The 26357-nt window shown below is 50.6% G+C and overlaps 1 protein-coding gene across 6 annotated transcripts in view; it reads right to left on the reverse strand.

Annotated features, from left to right (window-relative positions):
- The window catches only part of LOC116953628 (transcription factor 12-like), a 275417-nt gene that overhangs the window by 48833 nt on the left and 200227 nt on the right, over positions 1 to 26357 (reverse strand). For all 6 annotated transcript variants that reach the window (XM_032973997.2, XM_032973998.2, XM_032973999.2 and 3 more), the window contains exons 9-11: positions 3659 to 3764; positions 1693 to 1838; positions 454 to 652 (exon numbers count right to left, since the gene is read on the reverse strand). In XM_032973997.2, the coding sequence (XP_032829888.2) occupies positions 454 to 652; positions 1693 to 1838; positions 3659 to 3764 (451 nt within the window). The remainder of the gene's footprint in view (positions 1 to 453; positions 653 to 1692; positions 1839 to 3658; positions 3765 to 26357) is intronic.

Consider the following 26357-nt stretch of genomic DNA (forward strand, 5'->3'; position numbering starts at 1 on the left):
GAAAGAAAAAAAAAACGTGGGTAATTGAGAAGGTCTGGTAGAACTGGTGCCCCTTTGTTGCCAGCGAGTGCTCGCTCGCGTGGAGCCGACCGCGGTTGGCGAGGAGCTGCGGGGGAGCCACACTCTGAATCCCGGGCCTCCACTAGGTCAGCTCGGCATGAAATGAGTGCTTGACGGGGGCACCTGACTACGAGTGCCGTTTCCTGCATGCTGACCCCGTGAGGTCACGGCCACTGCCCGAGGGGAGCCCGAGGCAAAAGAGAGAGAGAGGAGACAGAGAGGAGCGGGGGGCTGCTCATGAACGCGAGCCGCTCGGTACGGAGCACGATTCATCAATTCGTGACCCTGATCGGCGCCCTTCCCCACGGTGGTGCGAACGCGGGGTGCGCACCGGGACGGCGTGCGGGGTGGGGGGGGGGTACCGCCAACGTGACCGCCTGGTCACACGCTTACCCATGATGGCGTCGGAGCCGTTGATTGGGGGGGTGCGCGCCGAGCCGGGGCCGTACGAGGACGGGGGGCCGCCCTGCTGCATGGAGGGGCCGCCGCCGCCGCCGCCACCACCGCCCGCCCCCCTGTGGAAGCTGCTCATGGGCGGCAGGGTGGGGTTCATGTCGACCGGAGACACCGAGCGGCCCGGGTATCCCTGCGACTGAGAAACGGGCGGGGCGCAGGGTCGCAGGGTCGCACGCGGTTAGGGGCGCATGGGAGGCACACAGGACGCGGCACAACGCCAGCCAGAACACGGAACACGAGCGCGACGAACGACAGACAACTCGGACATGCGCACACGTTATGACGCGGAGCAACACAAGACGCACGCGCGATAGATGGGGCGCACGTGGGATGCACACGACACGCAGGAGACGCAAACGAAAGACGCGGACGACTCGCGGTAGCCAAGGCGTGCGCAAACGGGGGAGGGGGCGGGGACGCAACGCACTCGGCACACACAACGCAAGCAGGACACACGCTGGGAAGATGCACGACACACACACACACAACGACAACAACAACGATCCCACATATAGCCTTAACCGACTGTCGGGGCAAGTGTTGTCTGTGAGCACCTAAGTTCAATTGAGTTCAGTCTACTTTGAAGTACACTGTGAGCTAAGAAGATCTTACGTCGGGTTCCATGAATAAAAACACACCGTTTCCGTGGCAGATCAGAACAAAAAGGCCGGCACGGTACACGAGGGGGTGGGTGGCCAGCACCACGCCCGACCGCCTTTGTCTCCCTAGTGGCAATGTTTACACATCGCACCGGGTACTCATAAAGAGGCTGAGTCGACCTTGGGGAAGCCCATGACCGGTTCAGATAATCGTCACTGGTGTAGGTGGCAGTGAGCGGGAATCGAACCTGGATTTCCGGGTTCATAGCGCTAACCGCTACACTACCGCTCCCGCGCTCAGCACATACAACGCAAGCAGGGCACACGCTGGAAAGACGCGCAGCGCAACACAACAACAACCGCCATTCGCCACTACGTGGCGGTGACGTCACCACGGCGCTTGCGCCAGGCTACGTGCGTGTTAAAGCCACGTGAAGTGTCGAAACGCCCGCTGGCACAAAGTCACAGCATAGACCCAGGTGCCATGGGTTGACCGACACGAACAACAACAACAACACACACACGCACGTGACACGCGACACCAGGTGTGAGGGGAGAAGCTGGCGGGGTCACTCACCAGCCGCTCGTGGGGGTGCATCCCCGGGCCGTATCCCCCCGCTGACTGCGCCACGTGCGCCGGGGGGCCCCCCAGGACCCCTCCATAGCCAGAATGGTTCATCCCGTTCGTGGGGGGCCACAGCTCATTAGGAACGTGAGGCCCGTCTGTATCCATCGTCGGGCAAAGCGGGAACAGACACGGGCGCGGGCAGACAACAGATGAGCAGACAAACAAGACCGTGCTACTGCACACGAACACACGCACGTTAATTACACGTGTAAACGCACGGACAAAGGTCTCCCGAATAGCCTTAACAGACTGTTGGGGCAAGTGCTGTTAGCGAGTAGCACCTCTGAAGGCCGGCACTGCACACGAGGGGGTGGGTGGGCCAACACCACACCGGGACGCCTTCGTCTCCCCAGAGGCGATGTTTACACACCGCGCCAGGTACTGATTTAGGTGAGGTTGTCTGTGATTTTAAAATCCACAAAGGACGCAGGGAGTGGTGGTGGGGGGGGGGGGGGGGGGGGGGTGTCTCGCAGTTTGCTGAATCATATTTTTGTAAAAACAAACGAAACGCACCACAGCGCTGTGCGTTTCACACTCGGGACACTTTGAGACATTGTTCGAGACGAGCGTGCGTCCCTCCCTGCGCCCTGTCCGCACGCTTCAGTCCAACTCCGGAGCGTTTCGCACGATTTGTGACATTCCAGACTTCCCTTTGGCCGTCCACGTAAAGGGGGGGGGGGGGTGGTTTATTTTCACTTCAAAGACAAATAAACCGGCTTCTTTTCCCTTCTTTTTTGTGCGCTGCCTGCTTGAAATAAGGTTAAGGAAACAAATTCTGGGCATATTTTTAAGACAAAAGCCGACTTCCGGGAACGACATTCCAAACGAATCGGGGAAGCGGACATTTCACAGCGATCCTTATCTTCATCATCGTCAGCCATTACCCCCCCCCTCCCAATCCATTATGATTGCGTTCGGGGCACATTTTTTTCGGCTGAGTACTTTCTACAACCATTTTTTTCTCTCTTGCACACACACACACTGCTCACCAATTGTTTTCTGTAATCATCTCTGTGTTTAAAACGCGGCCTCGCTTGTAAAACGGAACGCCATTGTCGCAGCCGCAATGGGCCCTCTCATTAAGCAATGGGGCCCTCTCATCAAGCGGTTAAAAGGCAAAACAAAGTGCAGCGGACTGGTGGAGAATGAACGGGACCGCGCGGGCGATTACGTAACCACATGCAGCTGGAGAATTTACTAACACCGTTGCTTTTTTGCTCATTTCCTTGAAGCTCCCCCCCCCCTCCTTCCGCCACTTGTTATAAGTAACAACATACGTCACGCAATTCACAAGTGCAACGACCCACAGCCGTTGCGATATATTTTTTTTTGGCCGGGGCGGAGAGGGAGGGGGGATAGATTTGTAAGCGGATAACTCTTAGAATTGTTTTTATTTTATCTTAAACCCAGCCAACATTTCAAGTCAAACCGACTGCAATCGGATATCCCGTTTCTGTCCGCGGTGAAGAAAACCTCCCTCCCCGCCCAGGGAGGGGGCCTGCACCACGCTCACCACCGAGGCCGTCGTGTGCGCGGAAGTTTAAGGTTCGACTGCTGCGAGGGTAAAAAAAGCGCGGCCCTGCAATGTGTTTCCCCGCACGCGCTCGCTGATGGTGCCGGCAGAAAGGGTCTCCGCTATAGAGGGAAGCTCAGGAGAGGCCCTCAAGTGGATAGTGGCGGGTGTCTCTCTCGAGCTATGCTGCTTTGAAATCTAAATTGCGAAAACAAATTTCTTTAGAACCCATTTTTAGTGTTCTCGTTTGGCGTTGACTACGTACAGTGCGAAAAAAGTTCAACACACATGCGCATGTTGTACGTGGTGCCCACATGAGAGGCCTTCACGACTGGCCCGAAGGAAAGGCCCTCAGGAGAGAGACCCTCACGAGAGGCCCTCGCGAAAGGCCCTCGCGCCCACCTTGCATGAAGTACGTCCCAGAGAACATGCTCGAGGCCGGCTTTGCCGGGGGGAAGCCCGGGGACTCGCGGTTGTAGTCGTCCTGCGATGGCGACGGCGCATAAACCTGCTCAGCGAGAGACGCAAACGAGAGACGCAAACGCTTAGAGGCGTGGGACACACATGGCGGCAGCAGCAGCAGCAGCACAACAAGCTAACAAGTGACAATGGAATGAAAACTCATTTAGATTTAAAACGAATTTCTTTAGAAAAGCTTATTGTGTTTAAATTGCTGTCCTTTCTCCCGCACCTCTGATTAGCATGGTTGGCAACGTACGGTGCGCGAAAAAGTGCATGCATACAATCTCTGCATTTCATGCGACGCTCGCTTCGACTGCCTCAGCAAACTCAAAACGGCTTGCATCGCATCTCAAACATTGCGAAGCGCCCCCAGTGGCAGCTGTCCCTATGTAGGACAGCCCTTGGCGACGCAGCGCCTGGTATACAAAGTAAGAGGGGGGGGGCGACGACCGCTACAGTGAGGGAAAAAAGTATTTGATCCCCTGCTAATTTTGTACGTTTGCCCACTGACAAAGAAATGATCAGTCTATAATTTTAATGGTAGGTTTATTTGAACAGCGAGAGACAGAATAACAACAAAAAAATCCAGAAAAACGCTTGTCAAAAATGTTATACATTGATTTGCATTTTAATGAGGAAAATAAGTATTTGACCCCCTCTCAATCAGAAAGATTTCTGGCTCCCAGGTGTCTTTTATACAGGTAACGAGCTGAGATTAGGAGCACACTCTTAAAGGGAGTGCTCCTAATCTCAGCTTGTTACATGTATAAAAGACACCTGTCCACAGAAGCAATCAATCAATCAGATTCCAAACTCTCCACCATGGCCAAGACCAAAGAGCTCTCCATGGATGTCAGGGACAAGATTGTAGACCGACACAAGGCTGGAATGGGCTACAAGACCATTGCCAAGCAGCTTGGTGAGAAGGTGACAATAGTTGGTGCGATTATTCGCAAAAGGAAGAAACACAAAATAACTGTCAATCTCCCTCGGCCTGGGGCTCCATGCAAGATCTCCCCTCGTGGAGTTGCAATGATCATGAGAACGGTGAGGAGTCAGCCCAGAACTACACGGGAGGATCTTGTCAATGATCTCAAGGCAGCTGGGATCATAGTCACCAAGAAAACAATTGGTAACACACTACGCCGTGAAGGACTGAAATCCTGCAGAGCCCGCAAGGTCCCCCTGCTCAAGAAATCACATATACATGCCCGTCTGAAGTTTTCCAATGAACATCTGAATAATTCAGAGGACAACTGGGTGAAAGTGTTGTGGTCAGATGAGACCAAAATGGAGCTCTTTGGCATCAACTCAACTCGCCGTGTTTGGAGGAGGAGGAATGCTGCCTATGACCCCAAAAACACCATCCCCACCGTCAAACATGGAGGTGGAAACATTATGCTTTGGGGGTGTATTTCTGCTAAGGGGACAGGATAACTTCACCGCATCAAAGGGACGATGGACGGGGCCATGTACCGTTAAATCTTAGGTGAGAACCTCCTTCCCTCAGCCAAGGCATTGAAAGTGGGTCGTGGATGGGTATTCTAGCATGACAATGACCCAAAACACACGGCCAAGGCAACAAAGGAGTGGCTCAAGAAGAAGCACATTAAGGTCCTGGAGTGGCCTAGCCAGTCTCCAGATCTTAATCCCATAGAAAATCTGTGGAGTGAGCTGAAGGTTCGAGTTGCCAAACGTCAGCCTCGAAACCTTAAATGACTTGGAGAAGATCTGCAAGAGGAGTTGGACAAAATCCCCCCTGAGATGTGTGCAAACCTGGTGGCCAACTACAAGAAACGTCTGACCTCTGTGATTGCCAACAAGGATTTTTCCACCAAGTACTAAGTCATGTTTTGCATGACTTAATACTTGGTGATTGAGAGGGGGTCAAATACTTATTTCCCTCATTAAAATGCAAATCAATTTATAAAATTTTTGACATGCGTTTTTCTGGATTTTTTTGTTGCTATTCTGTCTCTCACTGTTCAAATAAATCTATCATTAAAATTATAGACTGATAATTTTTTTGTCAGTGGGCAAACGTATAAAATCAGCAGGGGATCAAATACTTTTTTCCCTCACTGTATGCCTTTCCCGTTTGAGTAACTTCAGGGTAACTTTTTGAAGTTGGCAAATTTGGACCATAACCCTGCTCCTCGCGGATGACATCAGGGGGATGCTGAACGTCCACTGTGCAGCGTACGGCGCCTATTACACAGTTAATATACTCGCAGTATTAACCAGGGAGACCTGCTAGATAGGATCCGCGAACCTCTGCAACAATCTCGGCGTTATGAAACAAAAACGAGTTCAATCGGCCAATCAATTAATGTCATTTGAAAATGCAATCGATACAAAAAAAACGAAGTAATAATCGCCTAGATCGTCCCCGTCACGGGGAGGCTGGGTTATCGCGAACTAATTGTAAACAATTGTACAAGATACCAGCTTCTACTTGAGTTGCCCTTTGTCTCTCATTTGTAAAAACATGGCACAGGTAAAGGGCACACACCGGAAAAGCAGGACCCCGCTAAAAGTAAAACAAAAAATTTGGTTTCACCTGTCTGGAAAAGTTATTGTTCATATCATAATACCGGAGGTAAGACTGTGGCTATGAGACCCGTACAGACTCGATCATTTACTCAAAATGCGATGCTGTGGACATCTGTGAAAAAGAGCTTCATAGCTCATCGGATTCCTGCAGTATAAATAAATATTCTGTAATGTTCACTATCACAACAGGCCCGTCTTTTGTTACGTTGATAATTCCCTGCAGAGAGGTCTCTGGAAATGGAATGAGCGAGTGGTCGCAAAGCAGCAGGAATTGACAGGCAGAAGAGAGAAATGTATTTATAGTAATTAACTCGTCGAGTTGTCACGTCACATGACCTAACACAAGGTGCTTGCAGCGCAACACCGTCACATTTTATAGGTACACACGCACGCGCGCACAGGGACGCAACGCAATGGAAGTGCACTCATTTCCAAAGTTGAGATGGAAATTGGCTCAACCAACGCAAAACAAAACCATGCAAAGCTCTTATAAAAGTGTTGCGCTTCAAACGACAACAAGAGAGACTCTTGCACAATCCTCAAAAATTAAATCAAAACAAAATAGAAAATATTTTTTTTCTATCAACATTTCAAAGCTGCACTGGTGGTGGTGGTGTTTTGCTTATTTATTTATTTACAATTCTTTTCTTTTTTTAAATCCCGAGACTGGTTCACAGACTTCAAACACCCGTGCCTGCAAGCAGGGAAAAAAAAATTACTGAAAAAAAGATGAAAAGAAGAAAGGAACGTGGGGAGAAGAGAAAAAAATAGATAAGTTTAGCTGCCGCTGACGAAAACGATCTTTGCCTTCACTGTGAATCCTGCCTCGGCCTTCCAACACGCACCAATATATTTTCAGGCACTCGCAAGCATTCCCACACCGCGGAGTCGTTTGAAACATTCACCGTGCTCGTCATCTTCGGAAGCAGTTTTTTTTTGCGACGCTTACCTTCTCTCGTTAAAAAAATATATTCAATAAAGCATGGGGATGGGGGGGGGGGGGCACCTCCTTGAAATTCAACAAGCGGTGCCCCCACCGCACGGGGGCCATCGAGACAAGCGGCGGCGTTGGCGGCGGCGTCCGTCTGGACGAACGTCCAAAGAACCGGCAACGCGGTGTCGTTGCCGGCAGCCCGCAGTGACGGCAGCCCGCGGTGCCGACAGCCCCTTGTGCCCCACCCAACCCCCCCCCCCCCTTCTCTCCTTCCACTTCACACCAAGAGACAGTGTCGCAATTTTGGAAATTATCGCCGCACAAGTTCACGGGCGGCCTGTGGGAATCTAAACTAAACTTTTTCAGACGTGACCTGGCTATCACAAATGGTGCCTCGACAAAAAAAAGTTGGCTCATCGCGTGGAAATGTATCGCAGCCAAACACTCGAAGCGTGTGCTTCGATACGCGCGGAGGGGAAACCCGGAGGGCCGGGAGAAAAATCAACGCGACCACGGGGAGAGTGACATGCAAATTCCAAATATACGGCAGGCGTCAGGGTCAGGATTGAGCCCACGACCTCCTGCAACAACAGACGAGGGAGTTAACATCTCCTAGCCACCGTGGCATCCCAAAATCTGACTGTGAACCCACGTCTGTGGCAAAAAGTCATGGCTATTCGACTATTGAGCTACCTTCACGTACAAGTAAAGTTAGGAGGGGGGGGGGGACCGGTGGCGCAGTGGTTAGTACCGCACGATACTAAGGCAGCAACCCGAGTTCGATTCCCGACCACAACTAACGTCAATGACGAGTGAACCGGCCCTGCACCCGCTTTTGCCATCCCGCACTGACCAGCCTGGTGAAGTATGGTCAAACGGCCCTCATGACCGATGCGGTGTGGGGATTCCTCTCATCCAGCCACGTATTGAAAACAATTGCCAATAACTATTACCATTATTATTCTGTGCGATCAAAAGTCAAAGTTTTCCGAGCTCATCTCTGTTGAGAACCCTGACCCACTGGTGAAATATAATACATTCATATGGCAGGGCTCAGTCTCCCCACAGGACTACCACAATTGACTTCAAAGAAAGCAGTGCTCATGTTATATTCCCCCCCCGGCCCCCCCCCGTAAGTAAGTTACCCCAGGCAGGGACGTGAACTCACGGCTGCCAATTCCGATTGAGGCCTGCGCCACAAGCACCAGCTGGCTGGATCTAATGACGTCAGGGCCTCGCATGCACACGTTGCAGAGTTAACTTCCAATATAAATGGGTTGCCGCCGCTCCGGCGATCCCCACCCAGCCAGCCGAAGGAATGGAACGTTTCCCCGAGAAGTGACGGAGCGAAGAAATGTGTCCTCTCGGGCAGGTGCTTGAGTGAATTACTTTGATCATGACATGATGGCTTTGGGCGGGGGGGGGGGGGGGACGGGGCTTCATTTAGCAGTGGACTGAAAATGGACTGACAATTGATGACGACGACGGAGGAAGGAGTGGAAATGTCAATTAATTATTTCGACACCGTGCACCTCTATGAACATTAACCAGGGAGGACTACGGTCAGTGAGTCTCACGATTATTAACTCGTTCCCGTTCCGAGACGTATGGAAGTTGCAGGGTGGGTCGTCCCGTTCGCCGCCGAATCTCGAAACGCGCGAGCGGTTCAGCGCTCATTTTTTATTTAGAGAGGCGTAGTAGCGCCGCTGTATTTGAAGCCACTGTCGCTCACCGCAGAGAACTGTGGCGACACGACCGCACTGTATGATAGCTGGCGCCAGACTGTGCCAGACGCGCCCCTCCACCGCTTGGCCTTTAACTTCCGATACCGGAAAAAAAAATATCGGAAGAAAAACCAATGACGTAAATGTAACGTAATCGGAATGGCGAAGGGTTAAGTGACTCACAGCTTATGGTTACGCTTGTAAAAACAGCCGTGTAAAAATAATAATAGTTTGGGTATTTTTTGTTTAATTATAAAGCCATCGTAAGAAAGCTGATACAACAATAAATTCAGATATTTCTGTGAATACGCATTCCTTAACATATAATTAATCATTGTGGTCAGTTAACCAGAACACAACATTTAGGGCATTTTATAGCCATTAAACTTTGTTCATATATTTTAAAAGTACTTTATTTTACAGAGAAAACATGCATGAAATTTTTCCATTTATATTCCGTTTTTGCCTTGGGTTATAAATTCAAATAATGAAGCGGTGTTTATTTCAGCAGTTGACAAAATAAACATTTTCACAAGAACAGGCATCATTGCACCAGTTTGCTCAGGCATGTGCGGGCGTGTATATGTCTATGCTGCGTGTATGTGCTGCGTGTATCTGTGCTGCATCCGTGCTGCGTGTATCTGCGCCATGAGTACCTATACCGCGTGCAGCTATGCTTTGCACGCATGTGCGTGTGTGAGAACAGTCCTTCACGGCCGAGAGGGAATCACTGCCTGTGTATATTTGTGTGGCGTGTGTATAAGAATGCACGCCCGAGCGTTCCGTTTTCTCTGGATGCAAAGATGCCACCGGAAAAGCAAGACACGTCGCCCCAACTTTTGGGTCGTCTTGAAAACAACATCGTTACTCTTCGGTTCTTTCGGCAAAGTCACGTGACTTTACCGAAAGAACCAAAGAGTATGGATTCCTGCAGTCACGAAAGCTTCAAATCAAGAATTGAACAACATCGTTCATCCAGATGCGTACGATGCAGACTAACGCAACGTGACACAGGCTGCGGGAACGACGGTGCCCGGTAACGAACGACGTCACGTTGTCCTACGAACGTTGCGGAAACGCTGGCCGCTCGTCCCAGCACGGGTCACAGCACTTGACAGCTCATTTCTTGAGAACCGCTCCTTGTTGCGTTTCGTTTGCTGTCCCACCCCACACCCCCCGCAGCACCTCTGATTAGCACGGTTGGCTACGTACGTACAGCAGAAGCAAGCAAATACAAGCTGAACTCTGCTCCGTGGCTCCACATGTAAGAAAAAGCATATCTATGTATATTTTTTTACCAGTTTGTGCACTGTACCGGTAAAAAAAAACATTTTCTGCAGTCACCTGCTCAAATCTGTTCGGAGAGGCGCGCGGGCCGGGCGGCGTCGAGATCGGACACTGAGCGCAATTGTAACTGCACGTGTCTGGGTGCACACACAACCGGCCGGATTAAGACGTTCCCCAAACTTTTCTGGCATAAAATAAATGTTTACAAGCGTGTGTTATAATGCCGAGTGTAAGGCGCGCGTGTGAGGGGGAGCGCGGGGATGCAGTGCTTGTACAGCGAACGCGCTCCGGTCCCGGGAAGCCTCGGCTTGATTCCCCCGGCACACAAGCATCAACGACAAGAGGTGTCTGAACCTGTCCCGTGTTTCCCTCAGGTCTACTCAGCCTTCACTGGTAGCACACTATCCTCCCTTTGTGCATCATGCCGGGCCTTACTAACGGTTTGCTAACGGGCACCCCCCTTGCCCCCTATGGGCTGTAAGGCAAAACAAAAAAAATCCTGGGATCTTTGCTGCCTTGATTGCGATCGTGCACTCCCACGTTCAGGGCCGGTGACGTGCGTCGTGGTCTTTTCGCAAACAAACTACAAACCCAGACACCTGGGGGGGTGGTAAGGGACGTAAGATGGCCAAGCGTGCGAGAGTGGCCGCGGTCAGATCACCCTGAACCTTTCCCGACCTCGCCGGACCTCACGAGCTTTGGACGGTCGCGCCTAGTTTGTAAAGTAGCTGGACGGGTGACCACCGGTGGGTGCGTACCAGGTGTTATAGGCGGATGGCTGCGCGGGTTACGCGGTGCGAAGACAATGGCGGCAAAGGGGTGCGGTCCACAGCTAGGTTTTGTCCGACTGGATTGAGTCTGTGGATTGAATCTAGCTGTGCGGCGCTTTCACACTCCCCTAATTTGCGTCGGGGTGTCTCCTGGTACGACGGCTTCGTCCCACAGGCCGACCACTCATTCGTGCAAACGGCCCAACAACCCAGGTCAGGACCCTTTTGAAAAGGTCTTGAGGCTTAGGCAAGGCAGTTCCGGGTAAATCATTGGCATTATTATTATTTTGATTATACCATGGTACTTACCACGCCACTCCCTCCACGTGCGGTAAGACTTAATGTGTTCGTTAAAAGCACTTGCGACTTGAGTCTACGAAATACAAGTGTATCTGTAGGTGCTGCTCGATAACAGCGCTTGCCGTAACAAATTGTTGAGGCTACACGGGGGGCCTTTGTCTTTGTGTGGGTATACTGTATATGTGGGGAGTGGTCGTGTAGCGGTTATGCTACGAAACCCGACGACCCAAGTTTGAGTCCCGCTCTCGGCCACCAACACCAGCGACAATTATCTGAACCAAGCCTGGACCTCCCCTAGGTCGACTCAGCCACAAATGAGTACCTGGTGCGGTGCGTAAACATCGCCACCGGGCAGAGGAAGGCGACCCGGGCGTGGTGCTGGCCACCCGCCCCCTCGTGTGCCGTTGTCGGCGTTCATAGGCGCTCGCTACCAGCACTTGCACCAACAGTCTGTTCAGGCTACACGGACGGCGGTCCTTTGTCTTTATGCGGGCGCATGAGTGCGCGAGAGCGATTGTGGGCGTGCGCTGGCACGAGGGCACTCCCGTGTTGCAGGCAGCAGCAGGACTGCCGTGCAGTTCGAGGATAACAGCAACCTTCACTCGCATTTGCCCACCGTCGTAACATTCCAGGTCAACTTAACCGTACTTATATGACTGCCACTCACGGCGCGGCAGTGGCCCTTCAAAGCGCGACGTGCACAGACTCGCACACACAAACACGAGCATAATAAGAGAGGACCCGGACCCCCCCCCGAACCCCCGCACGCCCACCCCCCCTCGAGCCCGTCAAATTACTCCTGTTGCGAAAATGTCCCAGTCTTGTGAAGTTTTGGTCGGGCTCTGCATTCCTCGCTCGTGGCGCCGCCACAGACCCTCCCCGCCTGTCTGGCTTCACTCGGGGGGCCACAGCCACCCCAGCGGCCCCGGCCATGGGAACCCGCAGTCAGCCAAAGGGAAACTTGCACAGGGCGCGCACGCCGCAAAGACAAAGGTTCCCCGTGTAGCCTGTAACAGACTCTTGGGGCAAGGCACGGCACACCAGGGGGTGGGTGGCCAGGACCACGCCCGACCGCCTTTGTCTCCCCAGTGGCTGAGTCGACCTAGGGGAGGCCCAGGACCGGTTCAGATAATCGTCACCGGTGTTGGCCGCGACCAGGAATCGAACTCGGGACGCCGGGTTCGTAGTGCAGTGTAGCGCCAACCACGACGCTACCGCTACACGCCAACCACGACGCTACCGCTACACGCACATACGCACGCGCGCGCGGATTCGTGAACCCCAGCGAGGACCTCGCTCTCACGCCCGTGGGAAATGTGCGCACGCGCGCACATTTACGTGCGTGTGTGTGCGTGTGTGTGTGCAAGAGCCGTCTCCTCTCCGCTATCCCCTTCCCTACCAAAAAAAAACCAGGTCGCCACGTCCATGACTCGCACAGAATCAGAATCTTTCTTCATCACTGGAGGAATCCAAAGAGCTATGAAGCTCTTTTTTTTTCCTCCACAGATGTCCAGTATTTCACAGACGTCCGGTTACACTGCCTTGCAGCAGAGGCAAAAAAAAATACCGAGAGAGAAAAGAGCCGGGCATTTTTAGGCAACATTCACGGAAGAGAGGGCAGAGAGAGGGCAGAAAAAGGGCAGAGAGAGAGAGAGAGAAATGTACAAGGGCAGGGAGATGGACAAAGACTCACAGATGGAGTTGACACTCCACACCAGTGCTGCATTCGCAACCTCGAGGGGAGAAAAAAGCCAACGTGCCCGGAACGTTGCCTCATTCCGCTGCCGTGTTTTGCGCCTCCATAATTAAACGTGGTGCAACTCACCGACACTGTTCACTTCACTCGTGGCAGGATTCACGGATTGCGAGAGGGGGGCCGTGGGGGTGGGGTACAACACCATTGGGATGTGTTAATGAATGTTGCTGGGTGCATATCTGTGATTTTTAAAAAAAGAGCTTTATAGCTCATCGGATTTCCTCCAGTACAAATAAAGATTCCGATTCTGTTATTGCAACAATTGGAACCGCAGCTCTAAGACTACGGTGTAGATTAATTATGCGGCTGGCCACTCGTGATAGCCCAGATTTTTTAGTTGCGGGTTTATAAATGTACCTACTTGCATACCACAGAATAAAGTCTACTCAATAGCCGATGTGGCGTTTTCATATTTCTATATATATAAAACCGAAGTCTCACGCAAAGCACATAACACCGTACATTCCAGCGGCTACAATCCACTCAATGGACCTGGATTTCTGTAAATGAGTTGGTGTCTGAAGAGTGGCGTAAATGTAAGGTCACACTGCTTGAGAAAAGCTAACGGTGCGTTTGCTCGCCAACAAGGGGAACGCCCACAGGCCACCACGAGGCCTTCACAAATGTTCCACACGTACACACGTGTTCTAGCCCACTGTACGTAGTTACATGGGTGACACGGTGGTGTTACGTGACAGTTTGTCGAAATCAAAGGCTCGGACATGTGGGGGGTGGTGGGGTGGGTGGGAGCGGGCGGGGGGGGGGTCTCACTGGAGACGAGGTCTTAGGGGGCGGACGGGGTGGGTGCGGGGAGGAGTGGAGTGAAGGAGGAGGGCCTGAAAACCGTGAAATTTCACAGGCAAAGTCTATCGGTGGTGTCCACAGAGCGAGAGAGAGCTTCTATGTAGGGGAGAATGGCTTTGGGGGGGATGGGAAGAGTGAGTGGTGACGGGTTGGGCCGTGAAATTTCATGGACAGGGTCTAGGAGAATCAGATAAAAGCAGGGGGGGTTGGGTGGGATGGGAGGGAAACATTTAAAACACTATTCTTATAAAACAAATGGCCCAGTTAAAACCCAGACGCGCGGCAACTCAGGATCTAACTTCCTGGATGACCCGACGACCTGCGGCTTCTGACCTCCCCGCAAAGGGACCCCATCGGCGTCTCCTGCACAAGCGCAAAAAAGCCCCAGAGAGGTGACCTTTGCACCGCCCGGTCTTGGAATGGTCACACAAAGCACAATAAAGATGCCTCGCTCCTAAACGTCTCAGAGATTAGAGACCCTTTATTTAAATATCGTACATAGCAAAACAAAGATCCCCCCCTAGTATAGCCTTAACAGACTGTTGGGGCAAGTGCTGTTTGCGAGCACCTATGAAGGCCAGCACGGCACACGAGGGGGTGGGTGGTCAACACCATGCCCGTCCGCCTTTGTCTCTCCAGTGGCGATGATTTTACACACCGCACCATGTACTCATTTGAGGCTTAGTCGACCTAGGGGAGGAGGTCCAAGACCGGTTCAGATAATCCGTCACTGATGTTGGCCGTGAGCAGGAATCAAATTCGTAGCGCAGCACTCAAAGAAATTAAAACCTATTTTTTTTTTACCAGGTAAGGCCCACTAATCTATACACTGCAGTAGCTCTTTGTCAGAAGCGACCTGGCTATTACAAATGATAGCTCAACGTAGTGGCTTCTCACGTGGAAATGTATCGCAGTGACGTTGATTCTAAATGTGGAGGGAAAAACCGGAGGACCCGGAGAAAAATCCACGCGACCACGGGGAGAGAAACACGGCTGAAATTTATCAAAGGGTTTCCCAGAACTTGGCGACAAGAACCGCATGGATATCTTTACCCCCCCCCTTTGCCGTTTGCACACGCAGTGGCCGAGGCCCCCACAGCGTCGGGAGTGTAAGAGAGAAAGAGAGTTACTCGATTGATTTCATCATGAGGGAACTGGCACTGCCCTTGCGAACGATGTCACAACGTCTTTAATGTTCCCTGTAGTAATAATAATAATAATAATGCATCACTGCTAATGTCCGTCTGCAGAAATTGCCGGACTACTGAGGCAATAGTAAAACCGATCGGCGCCGAACAGACGAGTGGCGGCAACCGGTAGTCCATGTGGCATGCGGTGCCTTGCAAAGGCGCCTAATTATTTGATCTCTCAAGGACTTAACGTGCATTTTCACTGAATTCAGAAGACATCCATTACAATCGGCCTGAGGGGGGCGGGGGTGGGGGAGAACTATTTATCTATTTTATTTTTACAGGTAAGGCCCACTGAGCTATATAAAAGCTATGTTTCAGAAGCGACCTGGCTATTACAAATGATAATTATATATCAACGAAGTGGCTTATCACACTGAAATTTATAGCAGCCAAATAATCTAAACGCACGTTGATTATAAACGTGGAGGGAAAAAAGCCACACCACCACGGAGAGAGAGAGAGAGACAACCAAACTCCAAATATACAGCAGGCATCAGCGTCGGGATCGAACCCACGACCTCGTGTATACCAGGGGAGGTAGTCAACATCTCGCCACGTGGTGCCCTGAACAAAAGTACACGCCAGAGCTGTTTGTTATAAAATGGCTGGACGACAGCTCTACCCACACACGATCACATGACCAATTTGCTTCACTTCAAATACGACAATTATTTTTATTGGCTACAAACAAAGCCTACAGTAAACATCGCATTCAACAATAACAGAGTAACCTGCAGGAAAACACCGTACTGTATACAGTATAAATAAACTGGATCCACAGCTAAACTTTTTTTTTATGGCCAACCAAGGAACAGTTTTTTGAGGAAAAGACTTTAAAAAGTTTGCACATGTACATACGCCGTTAATACTTTGTCAAATCATCAAACCATGCAAACGGTTGCGGACATTTGCTGCGGTCAGTGCAGCGTGAGGACGAAGCTCAACAACAGGCCTCAAACCTTTGCATCTTCTAGTGGCCTTCTAGTTCTGCTGCTTACCCAACCGATCTGCACGTCTCGGCCCTGAACTCCGTCAACGGAACTGCTAAAAGGGACGACGATGACGACGACGACGACGTACCCGGAGAGGTCTTCATCCAGCAGTGGATAGATCACGGACCACGACGACGAGGACGTCAAAATCTGCTCCACTTAAATGTGCAACATTTTCAAGACGGGGACCAGGGGTGGAATGTGAATGCTGAACACGTTGGTTTCCTACGTCTCTTAATCTCATCCTTGCACTGCCGATTGCAGCACAGCACGCACATGGCAGAAGCGTAACCCCTTCGCGGCGTTCCAAGCCTCCTCTGAAACAGAGAAATATTGATTCCACTCCCCACATGCTTCAAGTAAAGAAGAAGAAGAAAAAAACCTCAATAAAAACAAAAGGCCATCGTGACTGTACTTTTATTATTTATTTTAAGTGACCCCCAAATCCTCGGCTGTCTCCTGTACATTTAAAAGCAAAAAGAAAACTGAACGGACACGTGGAAAGAGAGAGAGAGAGACAGGAGAGATCCAAACCAGTTCTTGACTTTGTAAAAGCCAGAGCTTTAGACTCGAGCAATTATAGCGCAGCCCGGGATAGTAAAGTGCACCGGGCACAGGCTCATCTAGAGACACCGGTTCGTCGGCTGAATCCAGGGAGGCGTTCGGGGATCATCGGAGACGAGCTACCTTCTCGTTCATTTTTCTCGCCTACTCACCGTCTCAAAAGGCCATGGGAGTGCGTGAGAGCAACATTATTTACGTTTTTCGCTATGGCCCATGAAGGAATCCATAAGTAGAGGGCGCAAACAGGAAAAAAACGTCACTGGCCCTTCTTGCGATTGGTGACGGAAGGACCCATTGGGGCCAGAAACGTCGCCTCCGAAATTTTCCCCCCCCTTTCAGGGGGTCACAACGGTGTTGTCAACGAGTGCGTTTGACGTTTGTTGTCCGTCCCCGTGCACCCCGAGGCGATGGGTTCGCGTGCAGAGCAAGTCCTGCGCACGCCCAAGTCGATCCGATCGTCCAGGCACATTCCCTCGGCCTCGCACCTTTTTCAGGGCCCGCAGCCCCGGACGCGACGACCGAGACAGAGAGAGCTCCGGGGTGACGTTTTGTTGCAGCAGGCAAAAGCGTGGGTCGTTATCATGAGTTTATTTGTGTGTTGCACGAATCCTGGAGTTAAACAAAAAAAAAAATACGCTGAGTTTTCAGGGTGCCCGACACAGCAACGGTGCCAGTGTTGACGCGGTCTGCAGTAAAGTTTAATAAGCGCTACTTTAAAGTTTGCAATACGGGTACTTGAATGTGACTTTAGCGCTACAGATGCCCTATCCCGTAAATCAATTATATAAAAGCCCCCGTTCAGGGGCGGAGCCAGGATTTTGACTTTGGGAGGGCTGACTTCAATATTCTGAGATATCCAGTGTAATGTTTTCCAATGGGTGCCACAAATGTATAAAACATTTTATTGGATTTGAACGCGGAGTTTATTAATAGGTCGGAGCCGCTGATGTGGCTAATAAGTTCCATAAGTTCGAAAGGCTGCTGCTCAAGCAGCCTGCAGGGCAGCACAAGGTGGCAGCCTGCAGCATTTTGCAGCAACCGGATTTCCGGTTATCCCGATTACCGACTTTCCCAAAATTTCAGGGGGGGCTTAGCCCCCCCCCAGCCCCCCCTGTGGCTCTGCCCTTGCCCCCGTTCCCTTTCCCTCCACTTGTCTCTCACCTCAATGCTCATTCCTTTGCCCCCTGCATTGCCATTCAAACCCCGATCATGATTCTTCCCTTGAAAAAGACCCCTCTGTCTCTCTAACATCTCAATCGGATTGAAAATCAAGTTAATCTTCCAATGATCCGTGGGATTTGTAAGGGAGCACTGTGAAACTATTCGCTCGGGGTCACGAACATTGCGTTTTAAAGTTTGCAAGACGGGTACAGGAATGTGACTTGAGCAACTGATTGGCTCACAAGCGACGACATCACATTCGTCGCTCTATTAAAGACCGAAACAGGAGAACTACTCAACAACTATGGCTGTCGCCTGATGATGCTGGTTGTAATTACCGGCGAAACGTCACGGGTACTTGAATTGTAAATGCTGTGGGTTTACTCTCCAACACAACGGTGTGCTGAACTAGTAAAGAACTGGCACGTTTTGTTTACGTGACAAACATTACTAATTGGATGTTGTCGGGTGGTGGCGGGTTTAACGACACATTTATATTTACGCGATCTAACCCGACAAAAAAAAAACCTCTCATGGATTATGACGACGTCCAAAGCCAAAGGGCGAGCGGATTGCTGCTGCAGTCTAGGTCACTGTGTAACTTACAAGCGGTAGAGCGGTAGTTGAACACCAACGCACAGGCATTTAACAATAATATTCATTTACATGTATAAAGCGCCCTTAAATAATCGTCCGCAGGGCGCTATGCATGGCAAGGCAGAAAATAGTTTAACGTCAACCAAGGACGGAAGAAGTGAGAAAGACGTTTGAAAATAACCAAAGAGAGAGAAAGCCATTTTAAAGAGATGTTTTTTTTTAGTCGAGATTTGAAGATTTGTAAGTGTCACGGAAGTCCCCTTGACCTCGAAGGGCAAGGAGTTAGAGAGTTTGGGTGCCGCAGTTTTACCATGAAGAGATAAAGTGCGACGAACATTTTTAGGGATGTTGTTATTATTTTACGAAAAATTGCTATCACGGGGTTCACAACGTCGCGCGCTAACCACTCCATGTAAGTTTAACTTCTCTCGCACCGTACGTCGCCAACCGTGGCTAATCGGAGGTGCGGCGAAAGGATGACAAACCAAACGCAAAAAAGCACCCCGCCAGAGCGACCGCTCCGCCGACAAATTGAAAACGTCCGCGTGAGACAGAAAATCCAGGGGACGGCTCAGCGAGCCGACGTGAATCATTCATCAAAAGGATCTTCGCCTAACCGACGGACGGGAGGCCGCGGTTCGAGTGACACCGGCAGGAAAACGCGCACGCCCCCCTTTGAAACGCGCCCGCTCGCGTGAAATTCAAAGGGCGTTTGTTAATTGCGCTGCAACAGGTGTGAAGAAGCGAGAAGCCGCGCGACGTGACCAAGCCTTACGCAACCTCCACGGGGACAAATGTTCTCACACTTGCAAAGTGCCCGACACTTCCGACAGCTTCCTGAAACTCCTACAACTCTGGTGGGGAGTTTTTTTGTTTGTTTTTTTTTTAAACCTGAATTCATTTGATACCTTATCTCATCCTTCCGTCTCTCTCCCAACCCATGTATTTAATTCTTTGTTGTGAAGACATCACGCGGTTGAACTGAATTATTGATGAGAGGCACGACTCCGGACGTGTCCGTAAGTGGTGCGTCTCGCCTTCATGTTTTTACATCGCGTGCTGCACCATACACGCCCACATGCAAGTGCGTTTACGTGTGTAGGCGTGCACACGTGTCCAAGTGTGTGTACACGCAAGTACGTGGGGAGCGGTAGCGTAGCAGTTAGCGCGCTGTGCTATGAACCCCGGCGAACAGAGTTCGATTCCTGCTCAAGGCCGACACCAGTGATGATAATTACCTAAATCGGTCCTGGGCCTCTCCTAGGTAGACTCGGCCTCAAATTAGTACCGTGGTGCGGTGTAAACATCACCAGTGGGGAGACAAAGGCGGCCTGGCGTGGTGCTGGCCACCCACCCCCTTGTGTGCCGTGCCAGCCTTCATAGGTGCTACTCGCTAACAGCACTTGCCCCCAACGGTATCTTAAGGCCACATAGGGGGATCTTTGTCTTTGGTACACAAATACGCATACGTGCACACACAAGTATCCCTTTGTGGGTGTGAACAAGGTCATGCGCGCTTCACCAAGAAGCACAAGTGGGCGATACACTCTGTACGTGAGCGCAAGATCACGATTGGAAATTTGCACAACTTTGATTATTGTGATGGCGGCAGTGATTACGCTCACTGAACTGTGCACCGAAGTGATCTGCTTTCCATTCCCCGTCTCATACACTAATGACAATTGGTAACTTGGCCTGGGCTTCCTCTAAATTGACTCGGTCCGAAAATGAGCACCCGGTGCATTGCGTAAACACCTGCACCAGGAACATGTGGGCAAGTCGGGCCGGCCGTGATTGCTGGCCCAATCATCAATTCACGTGCCGTGCGCCGGACCTTAATAGGCACTTCCTAAAGGTGTAAGTTTCAACTGCCCGTGCTGGCCGGAGCTAGAGGGGTCGTTTGCCTTTGTGCCCGACGTCGGCTGGCCTGCGGTGTGCGTGCGTGCGTGGAAGTCCGAGCGAGTGCGTGCCTATTCTCAGCGCTCAATTCCCTTCCGAGCATGAACAACAACACAAAACAACTGCAAGACTGAACGCTTCCAGCTCAGGCCCAGGGCAATTGAGCTCACCCCCCACCCCCCACACCCTTTGCGATAAACGCAACCTGAAACAACAACAACAACCACAACAATATCAACAACATCTCTCTTTTCAGTTCCACTTCATTTCCATCCTCGATAAGTTCTCATGTCCCTCTCTCTTCTCTTCAAATGCACGCAGCGGTGCCGCAAAGGGCATCCCGTGACCCGTTAACTCGTGAGCCCTTCCCTACATTTCGTTTCCACTATCTTACTTCGCAGGTGAATTTCTATCTTTTACATGTTCAGTATTTTACTGTTCAACAGCACTGCCATTTTGCAACCTACGTTCGGTTTACCTCATTCAAATCGTACTTTCCCATTACTGCATGTAGGCTAGCTAGCTCTCTAACTTTAATAATATATATTGTTATGATTACACACACACACGTTCTTTATCCTTGAAGATCGGGTGTCACTGGCAAGAGTAACATTCGGTCTCAATGGAAGCTTATCTGATTAAGTATATGCTGACGTATGTACAGTCACTGTGGAACGGCAAAAATACTAGATGCGAGTCGCTCTCTAATTTGGCCCACGGTTCTTCATCAGTGCTGTGGTCGGCGCAGCTACTGCAGTGCATTGCAAACCCCGCGTGAAGAGTGAGCCAGACTAAATAAACTACCACGACCATTTTCGCATTTTACCAGGCCCACTGAGCTCTCTACGTAGCTCTTTTTGAGAAGCGACCCGGCCACAAATGATAGCTCAACCAAACACGGCTGATATCACGTGGAAAATTAATAGCAGCCAAATACTCTCAACGCAGGTTTCTGTATGTGGAGGGACAAACCGGAGGATCCGGTGAAAAGTCCCACGCGGCCACGGGGAGACAGACACGCCAGTTTATTTAGAATTGAACAAGCAAACTCCAAATATACAGCAGCAGGTGCCAGGGTCGGAATGGAACCCATGACCTCTGCTATACCAGGCGAGGGAGTTAACATCTCGCCACAGTGGCGCCCCTATACTGTGTTGACAAAACAAATCAAGGAAGTCACGAGCATCATCATCGTCACCACGGCCAGTCGCAGCTCTCCAAGTCATCCAAAATTCTGCTGCCTATTTGCTCAACGAGGCCACATCATCATCTTCAACATCTCCAAACGGTTCAATCCACGGCACACACCGAAAACGCCTTCCTCCATCTTACAAGATGTCCTCGCTGCTTTCAAAATCCTCAAAGGGATCACACTCTTCCGTAGCTCTCTGGCATGATCTCTCTGCAGTCGTCTTATCCAACAATACATTGTATAATTGGGTTTCTTTGTTCTGTGCAAAGGACACCACCAGCCTCTCGTGTTGCACAAGGAAATGAAAGGGGTGGGAAAACAGGAACTTAAGTGCAAATAAATGTTTTGAGTTACTTATAATATGCACACAGCAAGGGAGGGGAAGATACAGGAACTGATGAGGCCCGTAATGTAGGATTGGGCTACACAGTGGCCATAATATGGCCGTAATGGATCTTGAATGTTTCTGTGTGGAGCTTCGAGTGTCATGACTACCCCTTGGTTCGATGCCGACCCTGACGCCTGCTGTATATTAGGAGTTTGCATGGTCTCCCTGTGGTCACGTAGATTTTTCCCTCCGCATTTAGAATTAACATGCGACTAACAGTATTTGGCTGCTACAAATGTTCACATGATAAGCCACTTCGTTGAGTTATCATTTGTGGCCAGGTCGCTTTTGAAAGAGAGCTACGTAGCTCAGTGGGACCTCACTACCCCTTCCCTTGTGCAGGGGTTTTCTTGAGGCACACCGTTTTCCTCCAAAGTGCCAAAAAAACATTTTCTCCGATGGCATTTGTGGCAAAAATTAAACCCACTAGCCAGGAACAACTTCCTGGGTGAACAAAATCTTTGAGACTCGATGAGACTTTCCGGATAACAAGGTAGAGTGCGCGTCCTTGCAGTCCCTACAGCACCGTCGGTGCACACCGACACAACAAAAACTCTCAAACTAAGCGGCAAAGATGGCGAGAGTTTGGTCACCTTGAACAACCTGCGAGTCTCCGAGATGCGACGTAACAACAAAAAGGTACGCTTTTAAACCCAGACCCACCGTCCATTAGCACATTCTTTAAACACTCGGGGGGGGCGGGGGGGGGCAACAAGAGGCATTGCACAACTGAAGGTGCAGAAAGCTTCTCTGAATGGGCCTTTGTCACCGCGTTCGGAAACGCCTCTTGAGGGAGTCGAGTTTTGGTTTGTGAAACATTCTCACCACACGGTTTGGAAGCCGCACTCTTAAATCGACATCACTTTAGCGAAGAGGGAAATGGTTTAAAACTATATATATATAAACAGAGCAGTTACGCACATGCAGGACACATCTGTCCTACCAGTTCATGTTGAGGATTTCGTATGAATCGTATACTTTTTGATTCGTGGCAGAGACAGCCTGAACAGCAATCGTTGATGACACAGTGCCACGTGGCTTCCTGCAACATGCCGGGAGGAGAGCACCATTTTTGTAGAAGGGTTTACGCTCGCGAATAACACGCGCTTGTGTGTTCCCGCGACTAAGCAAATGATGCAAAGTCCAAAGATGCTTGTGGAAGAACTCAAAACGCCACAAAAGTTGAGTCTATACTTTTAACGGCAAAAATATGAACAAAAATTAGCATTCTAAATCTAAAACCACGCGCTGAGAATTGGCGTTACCTCATTGGGCAGGGTCAGCCTAAAGATCCAAACCACTTCAGGTCCCATGCTGACACATCCGGCCTAGATCCCCATAATCGGTAAACCAAGTAATTCGCCTCCCGTGCATTGGAGATGGCAAAGCCATCAAAGCAAGCGGACAAAGCCGACGCTAGTTTACGGCAAATGCTACGTCAAGGTTACGCCGAATGTCCCTGCATGCCCAACGTACGCGTCCGTATATAGCGGCGTGCACAATGCTGTACTGCTGCTACGCACAACACACACACACGCGCACACCCCGAGCACGTGTGTACTCGGTGGCTAGCACTGGCGGCAGTGAGCGTGTGCCAGCCAGCCAGTTCACACACACCCTCTCTCTCGCCTGTCCCCATCCCCTAGGTCTCCGGTCATCTCGGTGGGAGTTACCGACGCTCGGCGTACGAGCTGAGAAGCGGAAGGCCGCGCGATAGGAAATGTTGCCGCTCGCCTGCGAGCACGAGCAATCGCGTGCCGATGTCAAGTCCCCAAAAAAAGTAAATTTTTAAATCGTAAAAATGTATCGAGGAAACTCCGATGACAAAGATCCCTCGAGCGAATTAATCTCGCTGAGGTCGCCCTGGGTTAAATGAAGGTGGGCTAACTGCACATACACACGTGGTGTCGTTGCAAGTCCGTGAATAATAACAACATCGTTATAACCGCATTGTCTTGTGTTAACGGGGAGCTTTCGTGAAATGGAAATGTGTCGGGGCAGTCTTCCACATAGGCCAGTCGTAACAATACCCCGTTATATATGCGATGCATAGACCAAGTTACATCCCTTAGGATGACACATAAGCTGCTTAACTACATACAGTAGTGTATTTTTTCAAGGCTGCCCAATCTTAAAATTGTACAGTATTTACGTTTTTCAAAGGTCGCGTTTTCAATCACAACTCATCTGAGACCATGTGACTAAATCTGAGACCATGTGACTAAATCTGAGACCATGTGACTAAAAAAATAGAAATTATCCTTATTAATTATATATTTTTTGCAATGTTGACCTAGACTTACGTTATATTAAAATTCGCCAATGTGTGTATCATTATGAATCGATGACAGGCATTGCCATTGACACACACGTGGCGTTTTATGCGAAGTGCACAACACGCAATTGGGAATGGCCTGCTGACTTGTGGGTGACTGCAGGATTTGAACAGTGCCCCCACCCCGTATGCGTCAATCAATCAGTGGCGTGGCTGGCACGTTGCCCCCCCCCCCCCACCAAAGCAAAACTTATTTTGGGAATCCTCGCCCCCAATAATTTTCGATGGATAAACTCCGAGCGAGATGACAGAGGAGAGAGATCGATGAGAGACGGGGCAAGTCGCGGCATGAGAGAAGACGGACACTACGTAGCTGGAATTGAAATGTAGACAACAAAAAAACTGCGTTAGAGAGAAAAGAGATACAGAAAAAAATAAAGGGATGGGAGAGGTTAATTCCCTGTTTACGATTATTATTACATCTCAAAATACCCAGGGGTCCCTTGAGCTAGTTGGGACCCTAAGCATTTGCTTCGTTTGCCGATGCCTCCTGCCACCACTGCGAAGAGCCACCACGGAGACGCGAGGCGGGAGGGGCGAGCATCGTTTGCGAGCGCCAAACTCGGCACACAACGAAGGGGGGAGGGCGTAGCCATCACCACGCCCGGCCACCTTTGTCTCCCCAGTGCTGATGTTCACGCGCTGTGCCCGGGTGCTCGCTTAACGCCGAAGTTCACCTCGACTCGCCACTGGTGCCAGGCCGTGGCCAGGAATCGAACGAATGCCCTCGGTTGGTTGTGATTGGAGCGGCGTTCTAACCACTGCACGACCGCTCACCGCCGTGTGTATATACACACACATGTCACACGCACGTAGGGTGGAAAACTTTCAAGGTATAAAAGAACTTCGCTCGTGCCCCTTGTAACATCACAGAAAGCACAATCGGTAGACGGAAAGAAGGCCTTTCGTAGTTTCACAATCCACGTGGTTTTAGTTTCCATCGAAGTAAATGGCTGCTCACATCGAGTCTATGGTTCCATTCACACCCAGAGACCAGACAAAGTCTGCTAAAACATAGTCACAATTAACACGCGGACACTACGGCAATACAGCTCAAGTAGCTTACAAAGAGCGAGTTAAATGTAACTTTTTACGTTGCACAACATCTATTGCACGTGCAGCGATTGGCATTAAAATTGGAAAGTATGCATATGCTGCAATATTAATTAAACACGAATAAACCATAGAATATGATGACAGTTCATAAGGCGTCTAAGTGGAGAGCATCTACAGATGCCGTGTCACTCACTCATACTTGTATTCACTTACACTGTTACTTACTCATGATGTCACTCACACTGTGACTCACTATCACTCACTCACACTTTGTTCACTCAGTCATTCACTCACGCTGTCTCACTCACTGCGTCACTCACTCATTGTCACTCACTAACGCCGTCACTCACTCATTCACTCGTAGTCACTCACTCACGCCGTGCCAGTCACTCACACTGCCACTCACTCACACTGTGTCACTCACTCACACTGTGTCACTCACTCACGCTGTGCCAGTCACTTACACTGACACTCACTCACACTGTGTCACTCACTCACGCCGTGCCAGTCACTCACACCGCTACTCACTCACACTGTGTCACTCACTCACTCACGCCGTGCCAGTCACTCACACTGCCACTCACTCACACTGTGTCACTCACTCACTCACACTGTGTCACGCACTCACGTCGTGCCAGTCACTCACACTGCCACTCACTCACGCTGTGTCACTCACTCACGCCGTGCCAGTCACTCACACTGCCACTCACTCACTCACACTGTCACTCACTCACGCCGTGCCAGTCACTCACACTGCCACTCACTCACACTGTGTCACTCACTCACTCACACTGTGCCAGTCACTCACACTGCCACTCACTCACTCACACTGCCACTCACTCACTCACACTGCCACTCACTCACACTGCCACTCACTCACACTGCCACTCACACTGCCACTCACACTGCCACTCACACTCACTCACGCCGTGCCAGTCACTCACACTGCCACTCTCACTCACTCACACTGCCACTCACTCACACTGCCACTCACTCACACTGCCACTCACTCACACTGCCACTCACTCACGCTGTCACTCAGTCACTTACACGGCGTCACTCACTCAGTCACTTAAACGGCGTCACTCACTCAGTCACTTAAACGGCGTCACTCACTCAGTCACTCACTGTGTC

The sequence above is a fragment of the Petromyzon marinus genome, chromosome 52, assembly GCF_048934315.1.
Source record: "Petromyzon marinus isolate PM22_M1 ecotype Great Lakes invasive population chromosome 52, UKy_Petmar_22M1.pri1.0, whole genome shotgun sequence".
In the NCBI taxonomy this organism is placed as follows: Eukaryota; Metazoa; Chordata; class Hyperoartia; order Petromyzontiformes; family Petromyzontidae; genus Petromyzon; species Petromyzon marinus.